Source organism: Petromyzon marinus, chromosome 13, assembly GCF_048934315.1.
Source record: "Petromyzon marinus isolate PM22_M1 ecotype Great Lakes invasive population chromosome 13, UKy_Petmar_22M1.pri1.0, whole genome shotgun sequence".
NCBI lineage: Eukaryota > Metazoa > Chordata > Hyperoartia > Petromyzontiformes > Petromyzontidae > Petromyzon > Petromyzon marinus.
Genome location: NC_133679.1, coordinates 6,890,527 through 6,902,548, shown reverse-complemented (window position 1 = coordinate 6,902,548; position 12,022 = coordinate 6,890,527). Strand labels below are relative to the sequence as shown.

The following is a 12,022-nucleotide window of genomic DNA, read 5'->3' as shown; positions in this document are numbered from 1 at the left end:
ATACAGGTGGTGATTTTCACCAAAGACAGATGAGAAATGATGAGTGCACATGCTGTGAATGAAAAGAACATTGAAAAACAGAACATATATATAATAGTTAATGGTGTTGAAGCACAAAGAAGGCCATTAATTATCTTAACATATGATGAAATAAGTTCTGTGTCCATACACTTCAAACACTTTGCATCAGTAAGCACTAATGGCACATTTCACCCGATTTACGTCTTATGTTTTTCGTGATCTGTCTTTTTATTTTTAACTGTACCGTCACTACCCCATTAATTAATATAATCGAGAGTTGACTGCAGTGTTTATAAAATATAAATTGAAAGTGCATTTTAAATCTCAGCCTCACTATAGTTTTTGATTGCTTAAAAAACATTTTAAAAAATCACATTTGTCAATAATACTGCCTTAAAAGGAAATATGTATTGGCAAAATGTCGCCAAAACACATTGACCTGGACATTAATTAAGTTTTGTAAGAATTAACATTTATTCTATAACGTTTATAAGCTTATTTGAATATATTGTGGCAGCATTTTAAATCAATTTAACTTTCTAAAACTATCACGAAGAACGTTGGTAGGGAATTTGCAAATTTACTTGTATATCGTTTTTAACTTACCTAAAGGTTAAACCATAGATGAATTAAATTTTGATTTAAAGCTTTCGCGACTGCAGTGATTCATATTCTTGGTTCTTTCGGTAAAGTCACATTGAAGGGAAACAATAAAATAATAAAATATATAACGTGACTTTACCGAAAGAACCAAGAACATAGATTAATTGTTAATATTGCCCATATTCTTCCATCAGCTTGGCTTTGGAAGTCAGGAAAAAAATTATTGTAAGGAATTTCTATTGCTCAAAAATGTGAACTGAAAGCTACTGGGCTTTTTCTCTCTTCCAAGAAAAATATCTTCTAAATGCATGGCAGCAAAATTATGAATTTTTGTTTGTATTAAGTTTGAAACTTATTTTCTTTTGGCAGAGCTGAGTTTACTTAACCTGTTGCGAGAGATTTGCAAGTCTGGTGGTCCAGGGAAAGCCGTCAGTGATCCACCACGACTCAACTTCACTTGTCGCTGTTGGATATTGAGCTAGATCAGTGTTGTTGAAAGTGTAGCTCAAATGGTATCCAATATGATTTGGTGGATATATTAGACCTGTACTCTTAGATGCTAGAAAGCAGAGTATGGTTTACCTTCTTAAACTGAAAATGTTTTATACATGTATAAAAATTATAATTGGCAAGCTCTAATTTACCAGCATTCATCCCAAGATGCACATTATTAAAACAATTCACCTGCCAGTCGTCTCCTGGCTCCAGATTCGTTTGTGAGCTTACATATTGCATGGAAAGAAAATCATTCTTACATGGCAACCTATTTAAACTTACATTTTTCTGACCGATAGTAATGGTGTATGTGACTTAGCCTCCTTTATTCTCGACTGCTGGTTACAAATTTGTACGTGTTTAATTGAGCATCGTATGGACACTAAGAAGTTTCCACATAGTTTTGAACTCAGTTATTCATTACATAAATCCATTAGCAAACAATTATGTTTTTTTTAAAAAAGATTTATTAAGATGGTATGAAATTTGTACTTCTGGGTATAGTCACAATTCAGGAAATTACCTTGGAAATTTGAGACTAAAAGCTGTAATGTACCTAAAGCGTATAAGAGCTTAATGAATACAGTCATGCCTTGGGTTTGTCTAGGAAGGGGCTGCCTCAGGCTTCATTCACAGAAAAAAATATTGCCGGCCACAAAATAATAAAACAATGTTTTCGGTTACCTCTCTGTGGCCGCACCTGTTGTTGGGGAATTTTTATGCACATTAATTGATAATGTACATTGCAGTAAATAATATACAGCTTTTCCCCTGCAGCCAGATGTTTTTTTTTCTAGCACTACACTGATGAGGATAACCTACAGCAAGCCCCGGCACTCGTGTATGCTACAACAAAAAAAAACTGTTTTTAAACACCGTTTTTTTTTAATTAATGATGTATCCACTAATTGTTAAGTATGAAAAGATACTGTGCGTTTAGATGGTAGAAGAAGAGAGGACTCGATCTCGAGAAAAAATATCGTGGAAAAAGACAAAAAAACTACTTTCAATATGTGCAAACGCAACTTTTGGTTCTCGTATTAAGTCGTTCATGTATTTCGACCATTTAATGTAAATGCATTTGGGAGTAAACCTTACTGTCCAAAATCCTGCATTAATGACGCATTGCAGATTTTGGTCCTGGTTTTTGACTCTTAAGGTGAGGAGTGAAAATAAAGACATCATCATCGAGACGGCGAGAGGAACTTGGCTTCATGCCAAGTCTCCCAAACTCCAGTCCTCATTTCCACCGCTACTTAGCCCGAAATTGATCTTCACACGTTTACCGAGAAGGAGCGCGGAGCACCTGCTCTCCGTTCACAGCAGCTAGTCTTGTGGGCGCATGTTTAGCAGTCGATTTTTTCAGGGATGACTTTGGTTGCCACCGCTGTGTGTCCGTACCGGGGTGTACTGCAGGTGCAGTTAACTTTAGAGGTGCAGCGGAGGTGGGAGGCTGGGGAGGTGGAGGCAGTGGGCTGCTGGATGCCCCCAGATCAGCCACCCCGTGCAGCAGATTTGGCGGTCCTGGAACCCGGACGTATCAAGCGTGGCAAGGGAGGCACTCTGGTATATAGAACAAAATCATCACCGTTTAGGACATTGGCTGCAGTTCTGATGCTTGCTTATCATGTGCTTGCCACAAATGTACCACAATACCTTGCTGATCTCGTCAAGAAGCATAAACCATCACACAAACTCCGGTCATCCTCGCAGCGGCTTTTGGCTGGCCATTGAACAAAGACGGCCACCGCATCGCGCGCTTTCACATGTGCTTCTGCGGCCGTCTGGAACGCCTTTTCCGATCATAGAAAGCCACTGGAGCTATGCACTTTTAAATCTAGATTGAAAACTAATTTCTTTAGAAATGTTTTTTGTTTAGTTTGTCATTCCCCTGCACCTCCGATTAGCATGCTATCATACATATATGATGGCATGTCTCTTTCACAGTGTAGTGGACATTTGGATAAAAAAACCCCATTAAATTGACATTACAAACAAATAGTTGAAATTAAGTTAATTGTGGAGGGCTTGGTTCTTTGGTATATTTCTACTGAACTGCTACGAAGCAAAGCTCTTTTTTTATACTTTACTATATAAAGTAATACATCCAGTCAGGATGTCTTGTTATTTGTCATGGAACAGAACCGAAGATTCATACAAATTTAGTTACGGACATTAACCTCATGGTAATGTATATAATATATATTTGCTCGCCTTCAACTTTGCCACCTTCATATGTGAATAACGTGTACCTGTGGCAGGTGGCTGGGTGGCTCGGAGTGCTTCGCTGGCACTGCTGAGATTCTAGGTGTGAATCTGGATGCCCTGCCCATGATATGATGGCATTTTCAAGCGTAGCAAGTTGATGTTCTCAGCCCGGTCACCGATGACTGCACAAAAAAAACTGCCAGTAAATTTCATATTGCACTTGATTTGTCTAAATCCTAGATCCAAGAATAACAATTTACACTTTTCCACGTGACAACCTATTGGCAGAGTGTGTGGGAAAGTACACCCCCTGCTGTGTAAAGCATAACAAGTCAACTTGAAGGATATGTTCAGAAGCTCTCTGAAAGATATATTTTGCTGCCTGTTCTCTGACACAGAGGATGCATTGTCATTCTACATTTCAGATTTGATTATTGCTGATTGCACAGTTGAAAGTAATTTAATAAATGGAAAAATATTTGTATATATGTTTAATTTCTTTCGCACCGTACGTAGCCAACCGTGCTAATGTGTTCTGATGGAAAGTCAAATGGTTGCTGTGTACGGCAATAATGATGTTGAGGATGGTGGTCATGATGCTGACGAGTAACATAATCTTGGGTGCAGGGCAGCCGCATTGCTCTCCTGCACTCTCTTGCCAACATTGAGCAGTGGGCCATAGACCTGTCCTGGGACATCATTGCAAGATTCTCAGACGTACGCACCCCTGATGAGACACCTTTGCCTCGTCAGTTCTTCAGCGATTTTGTCAAGGTGGCTGGGGACGAGGCCAAAGTAAGGTCACCACATTTACTATACTCTGCTTATAAATTGCACCATTACATTAGTTTGTAAAATGAAGCCAATTAGATTAATGTTTTGTCTGATAATTACAAGCTTCCTCGTTTATATATTTTTAAACACATGATGGATTGTTTTTAAGAATTATTTATTGGAACCATGTATGAGAAAGTATGTGCCAGTTAATTCTCATTCTTGTAAAATCTGAAATATTGCATTGTCCTTTGCTCCAAAAAAAATAGCACGTGTTCTTTAAAATATGATTGTGTACAACTGTTTATGTCTCAGGAGATAATTATTGTTCGAATGCTCTTTTGTCTCTTCTTTGTTGAGCATTTCAAACTTCTGGAAACCCGAATCAGGGCATTAGGGAGCCATTTTGGAGCCTTGCCAGTGCACAATGGTAAGTGCGGAAATCCAGTAAACCAACTGTAAATCTGTAAATTTTACAATATAAAGAATTGTGAGTGCTTATTCTCAGAGGAAATCGAGTGGTGTGCAGAAGTCGTTGGTTGGGAAGGAGTTGCACTCGGCTTAATTTGACAATGCTATGCAAGTGTTACCTTTCACAACTTGCATACCCTGATTTTATGACATTTAGCTGGGTGTCATATTCTTAACTCAGAATAAATATCCAATGCTTTTTTGTACTCCATTCATTGTAAACATTTTGGGACTTTTAAACTGAAACAAAATTATAAGTGCTATGAATGTTTTATTGTGTTGTCTGTTTTCTAAATTTATTACATTTATATTGAATGCGGTTCTAAAAGTACCTTATAACGACTGTAAAAAGAATATCGAGCATTCTATTTTGGTTGGGGTTAAGTGGTTTATTGCTTTGTGCACCCAGCGACCTGGGTTTTGACTCCCAGTCACAGTGAACATAAGTGGCGAGTGATATGTGAACCAGTCCTTGGTCCTCCCTACTTCACCAACCCACACTGACCAGTTTGGTGAAGTATGGTTAATCAACCCCCCATGGCCAGAAGGTGTGGGAAGGCCTCCATTCAACAGTGGATAAAAGGGCGACACTTTATTGTTAATCTCATACGTGTCATTTTGGTTCTATATTTTAATGTGTTCATATGGTTTTCATAAACTACATTTTTAACATGAACGGAAGTGGGTAGTATATGGATATTTTGTTAAAAGCTCACTCAAGTGCACTGATGGCAGCTTGACAGATTGAATTTCAATGAGGTAGATGTGATGGAGCAACCGTTAATCATCCCGCAGGCTTGTGGTGGTTCTCCTGCTGTGCTGAATACGAAACAACTGTTGGTGCAGAGCGATTGTAACAGAAAACCTGCTGAGAGAAAAAAAAACAAACGACACAAAGACGGCACAGAAGTTTAGTCTGCTAAGCAAAATAAGTAACACTTGGCTTGTTTAAATAACCCCGTGGCCAGCGTCATACCGTTGACATGTTTCTGACGGCACGTGCTCGAGAGCTCAAGTCACTTATTCCCTTGTATAATTTTTTTGTCCATCAAACCACAGGGAAAAAAAAAATGAAATAAAGGATGTTGGAGGGGTGGGTGGGTGGGGGGGGCACCAGAGGTAGGATGCGTGGCGTTAATGGCACGCGTGTCTTACGCACTGCAGGTCTGTGGCAGTCGGCGAGGGAGACATCCCGCAGGTCTGTGGCAGTCGGCGAGGGAGACATCCCGCAGGTCTGTGGCAGTCGGCGAGGGAGACGTCCCGCGATCTGCGTGCCCGCCTCATGGTCGTCCACATGGTTCACGAGGCCAGGTCGGTTTTTGCGCGGTGACAAATTGCGCAAATTACTGCCGATTTCCTCCGGCAGGAAGCGTGTTGTCACGCCGCGAGGCCCCTTTTAGCGTGCGAGCAGTCACGTATAAAGGAGTCCCTTCATCCGTACGCGCCCACAAGTGTTTTCTTTACTCGAACAATGCGTTTGAGAATCACTCGGGAAGGAATAGACACCACATACACAATGCCTGATGCTATATGAACGTGTTTGATGGTTTCCATATGCTGGGGTGTTACTAATGCGGGCGGTCATAGTTGCACATCTACAATGATATATTTAAACATTTGATGTAATGTTTAATATCTCAATTGTAGTTATTGCTGAATATGAAGTTAAAGCGTTTGGCATGATTTATAATTGTATTTGGTGAGATTAAATGTGGTAGCAGTGGTGAATAGCAGAGGTAAATTTCTGAAAGTGTTTTATTTTTTTGGAGATCCCATCCTCTGTCACTTATCAATACAAATGTAGGGTCATTGCAAAACGCTCCTCGAATAAAATTGTATAATTCACCCGCTCATCCCAGCACCAAGCACACAAAGGAACAGTTCACAGTTAACCGCCTGAATCTCCAGGTCTCTCGTTCACAAAGGTACACACACCAATAATTATTAATCATCATCGGGACACATGGTTTGGCATTGCCAATGAGTGACCGTTAATGGTTGATTACCTGATTCACCCAAGTGGTTCTTCGGTACGCATGCCGATAACAATGATTGAGGACAGCCTGACAGAACAAGCCCTGGATGTGTGCATAATTCACAGATAGCATTTCCACCCACGTTCGCATGAGGGGTGAAGGGATGAGGTCAATGGGACCACCTACCACTTATTTGAGTGGGGGGAGCGGGAGGAAGGGTGGAAGGTTGATTGGCCGGGAGAGTTGAAAGGGAAATGCAGAAAGAGGTTAAAAGAAAATAACGACAGAGGATCAGGGCCTTTGCCAGGCGACTCTCTACACGTGTATTGGTTTGTTCAATAAACACCCAAAAGGAACAACCCCACGTCTGGAACGCCTCTACACATATTATACACATTATATGTGCTTTGTAATGCTCATTATTTATATTGATGGCATTGTGCCTGTCTGGCTGGAAACTGATATGCCAACAAATAATGTAAATTGTTTATGGAAGACAAATACTCTTTCACCATAATGTAAAAAACGTTGTAACAAAATAAATTTAATGACATAATCATGTAATTACATCATTTTTCATTCCATTGAACTTACTTGTCTGTGCACCACATGTCCTTAGAGGTGCAAAAAAACCCACTTGGTTCATTTGCTCAGCCAAACTAAGCAATTAAAGTTAGATTTTTTTTAAACAAATAAATAACATTGAACGTGATAAATTGTTAACGCCAAAAATGTAATTATTACTTCAATACGTACTTGATGGTTACACCACTTTTCACTTAGGGGGCTTGTGTGTACAATCTCTCAACAGATTGTTATAATTTCACCGATCACAAAGGTTGTTACACTCTGACATGGTGTATAACAGTCTATACTATGTCGTAATCTATCATGCTCACCTTGCAACCTTTGTTAAATGTGTTAAAAGGCAGACTGAAGCTAAAAATACCACTTTTTAAGGATGACATTTTTTTATTTACTACTTTGTTCCGGTCGACTTGGCCCTGACTCGTTTTGATATGATGCAATTTTTATTGCTTTTGGGTTTGGTGGTGGGCAAACCCAATGGTGGCTCTGCACACCTGTAATCCAGGGTTTGGTGCTTTGCACAAATGTTGTGAAACATATCTATGGGACCCTTTTTTTTGGCCAGTTTCGGCAATCATTTTTAAAGACAATGCATATATTATCCGAGCATGTTTTTTTTGCATATTTTGCCACAAGTACTTGTGGTTATTGCAGACTCGGTCCATCCATCATCTACCCCTTTTTAATCGAGCATTTCCTTCCCTCGCACTCATCGGATATCTCCGGTGCTCCATGTTCATCTGACATGCATCCACAATACCTTGCGGATCTCGTCAAGGAGCATAAACCACTATGCGAATGCCAGTCATGGTCGCAGCAGTGGCTTTTGGATAACTATCGGACGAAGATGGTGACTGCATCGCGCGCTTTCAGATGCTGCTTCTACGGCCGTCGGGAACGCTCTTCCTTTCGATATTAGGAAGCCATTGGAGCTATGCACTTTTAAATATAGATTGAAAGCTAATTCATTTATAACTGCGTTTTGTGTTTAGTTTGTTGTCCTTTCCCCGGTGCGAAAGAAGTTCAACATTCATACATGTATAAAAACTCATTAATTTGGCCTTAATATATAGAGGGCTGTAGAATCTTGATTTGAAGCTTTCGTGACTGCCTACGTGACTTTACCGAAAGAACCAAAGAGTAGGGCTGTAGATTCAATTTGCATGAACGACTCTATATAAAAATAAAACAAAACATTGTGAACTCATAATTTAAGCTCGCAAAATGCTGGTTCAGTCTCTGTTTCTCACTTACTTTGAGTTTGATAACATTCTACCACATTTTGTCGTTAATAGTTTTATGGAACAGGAAAGCTGTGTAAGATTATCTTTAACGCAACAACTACGAATAAAAATATCGATTTGGTTCCATACAATGAAATTTCATTTTAGACACTACTACCTCAGATGCCTGCCACCACTATTATTTGAAAGAAAACTGTTTCTCGCCAAAAAAGAATGCTTTTATGGCGGTTTTCGGTGGAGAATAACAGGTTTACCACTCACTTTACATGATACGTATCAGTACCGTTCAAGTTTACAAACTATATATATACAGCGGGGGGGTGGGGCCGCTACCATGGTGCAATGGTTGGCGCACTGGACTTGCAATCCAGAGGTCGCCAGTTCAATCTCCCGGCACTGGTTGGTCAAACGTCAGGCCGTGTGTAGTTGAGTAATGTGTGGCTGTCGCCCCCCCCTCACCATCTCTTCCAGTAAGAGTAGGTAGCATCGGAAGAGTAGGTCAAATACTCTCGAAAGCCCCCTCTAATGGAAACTCTTCCTCCAACAGCAGCATGAGCAAGTAATTGCAGGGCTGCACCTTGGCCGTTACCTATAAAAAAAATAGACTGACCCTCACTGCAGGAGTTTTGGTCCAATGGTTACCAACGAAATGAACTGCCACCCCATTACTCATGTAATCACAGAGACACCCACTTGCTTAAGCAGTCTGTCGTATCCAATGGAGCCATGCCTTCCACTCTGTGCCTCGTGCAGAGGGCTGGACGTTCACCCACAGACGCGGGCGCGGTTCGCGGCGCAGGGCGACTCGGAGTCAGTGCTCGTTCTGGATACCCTGTACGAGGACGAGGTCACGCATGTAGCCGCTGGCCTGCGTTGGTTCACTTACCTCTGCAAGGCAGCAAGCGAGGTGTGCTGGGCACCTGCACGCACCTCCAATTAGCACGGTTGTCTATGTACGGTACGAAAGAAGAACTTTTATCCGGGCCGCATTTCTAAATTACAGCACGTTGCCCAATAAACTCTTACATCATTTCAACTAGTGGCGAGCAGTGCATTTTCCACATATTTAGTGGCTTGGTGGTCCAGATATCAGGGTGTTTTTATTGCATAATTTTGCACATTCGCTTGATTTCTGCTGCATCAGTAATATTTGTTGAATACACATTTGTGTGCCTTTGCTGTATGCCAAACCCCATATTGGAAAATGTCTTGCATTCAGTAAATTTATATCACCCGCATGGTAACTAGGATCTTCATTGTAAAACATTTTAAAAGTCTCTGTGGGACCTCATCTGTTTAAATAAACAACACCTCTTTATAACCCGACATTCCGTTTGGAAAGCTGAGAAATGTATATTCAATTCAAGAATACAAGGTATATGCACCGCTTACCATAACACCATAGTGTAAGGTTCTACACAATTCCTTTTGAAAGTCTATAAAACTCTTCAAACAATTACTAATTTAAAAAAAATGTGTATTGAAAATGCTTTATTTTTATATTATCAGCATGAATTTAGAATCAGTTTCCAATTTCTAATCATGTTCTTTTCCTAAAATTTGCCGATGTGGCTGCCGCTTGTGCCACGCGGCCTGCAAATGCAGGCCTGCGTGCCTACATTCCATCAGCTGGTGCGATCGCATTTCCACGGGTACCTCAAGCCTCCGTTTGACACTCAGGGACGGATTGCTGCAGGCATGGACACGGAGGCAAGTGTGAGCATACAATCAAACTGTGCCGGTTAAAGATTGTAACATTGGCATGTGATGGTTCAGCTTCGTCAGAAATGTCACCGTTGCATCTGCGACCAGTCTCCTAGCGATTGAGAGCTTAGTTCGAGGGAGACGGCTGTAATTTTATGGACACGTCGCCCCGTCTTGATGTGCAAACTCCAGCAAATTGCGCAACTTCAGTTGGCGGTCGACGTTCCAAGTGAACTGTGACCCTCAACGGAATTCCGCTTTCCCCGTGGTTTGCCCCCCCCTCCCCTCCCTATGATCCGTGGATCAAACAAATGACTCGAGACGCCGGCATATGGCAACAAGAGCAGTTTATACGAATGCTGTCGCAATAGATCACGCGTTTGGTGCAACGGTCCTTCGCTGGCTATGCACGATGAATCAAGCAATGAATTGGCATGAATACAGTCTGATAAATGTAGGCGAATTGTCTCAAAATGGTTAACGGTTTCCCACGACAGTTGCACTCGTTTAAGCAGTTCATTCTCTGGCTCAGTATCGAGGGATTGCATGCAGAGGAATAATTACATCTTAAGATGTCATATAATTGATCATGATGATGTTAATTGATTTAAAGGCAATTCGTACAAATATTATTTTCTGCATATTGTTTACACGCGAAAACATTAAACATTTTTTTAAATTAATACTGTTTTTACAACAAGCAAATCCAGGCTGTTAGCGCGATATGTTATAAGCCCAGCGACCCTTTCACGAACTCCCGGCCACTGAGAACATCAGTGGTGATATTTTAACTGCCCTGCCCCTTCTCTTCAACAACCTGCACTGACCAGCGTGGTGAAGTATGGTCAAACAACCCCCATGACCAGTAACATATAGGGAGGCCTTCATCCAGCAGTGAATTGACAAAGGGCTGTAAATGATTATTCAAATTTTAAGAGGAAATTGGTAAACAAGCTCTTGACCAACAACTATACTCAATGTATTTATTTGTAAACTAATATGAGAAACTGATATAACTGAGATTATTCATTCAAATATACACAGTCCCGTACACATCACAATGCTATTACTTCCTTTGTTTTTGTATGCCGAAGGTTCCAAATCGTTACACAGAGGACGATGAACGATGCCCAAGAGCATCACCGTAACAAAATGTGCAAAAGATTTGTTTATTGAGGCTGTGGATGCCAAAGCAGCCGTATAGGAGCTGAAATGCTGTGAAAATTAACCGTCTGGAGAGAAGTGGTGTTTGTGTTGCTTGTCCTGGCCTCTGCCTGTGCACATGGGCGTTCGTTGACATCAACTTCCACTGCTATAAATCTAACAGAGGGCCTCTGGTGTTGTGAAGGGCTTTTGCTGAAGAATACTTGCTCTTTATACGCTATCATTTTTTTAAAATGTATAAACTGATTCGGTTTCTAAAAACCACATTGGTTTTGTAACAATTGGTGTTCATGTAAAACTTTGGACAATAATTATGTTTACCGATGTGTTTTTACATGGTATTTCACATTTTGTATATTTGGAGACATTGCATATATATTTGTATTAAAGGTCATGTTTTTGTCTGTTTCCTCGTGCAGTGGTATCTCCCTCTGGTGAAACCAGCAAGCTGAGGAGAGCCTCTTCCATATCCCTCGCAATTCTGATGCCATCCGAAAATAATATTCATTGCCCAGATGCGAGTGCTTATCTGACGATGCAATCTCACCATATTTTGAATACCATCTGAAAGTAATATATGACATGAACATCTTCATTTTCCTGTTATATATAGAATGTACAATACTAATGATGCTCAAATTCTATTACTCGTGCCTTCATGGTCCAGGTTTTCATATTCGAAGAAGTATTAAATATATCATCTATCACTGCATGCTAAATTGGTTGTAAACATTAAAAATTGTATATAAAGAGGCATGAAGGCTGGTGTTTGAG

The 12,022-nt window shown here is 40.6% G+C and overlaps 1 protein-coding gene across 4 annotated transcripts in view; it reads left to right on the top strand.

The window, feature by feature from the left end:
• LOC116941911 (uncharacterized) overlaps positions 1 to 11,806 on the top strand; it is a 30,364-nt gene extending 18,558 nt beyond the window's left edge. For 3 of the 4 annotated variants that reach the window (XM_076066817.1, XM_076066815.1, XM_076066818.1), the window contains 6 exons: positions 2,536 to 2,685; positions 3,955 to 4,122; positions 4,462 to 4,531; positions 5,737 to 5,883; positions 9,134 to 9,287; positions 9,986 to 10,090. In XM_076066817.1, coding sequence (XP_075922932.1) covers positions 2,536 to 2,685; positions 3,955 to 4,122; positions 4,462 to 4,531; positions 5,737 to 5,883; positions 9,134 to 9,240 — 642 coding nt within the window. In that variant the 3' untranslated portion in view covers positions 9,241 to 9,287; positions 9,986 to 10,090. Of the gene's footprint in view, positions 1 to 2,535; positions 2,686 to 3,954; positions 4,123 to 4,461; positions 4,532 to 5,736; positions 5,884 to 9,133; positions 9,288 to 9,985; positions 10,091 to 11,667 lie in introns of those variants that run through there. The other variant, XM_076066819.1, reaches the window with a different exon arrangement.
• Positions 11,807 to 12,022: the final 216 nt, after the last annotated feature.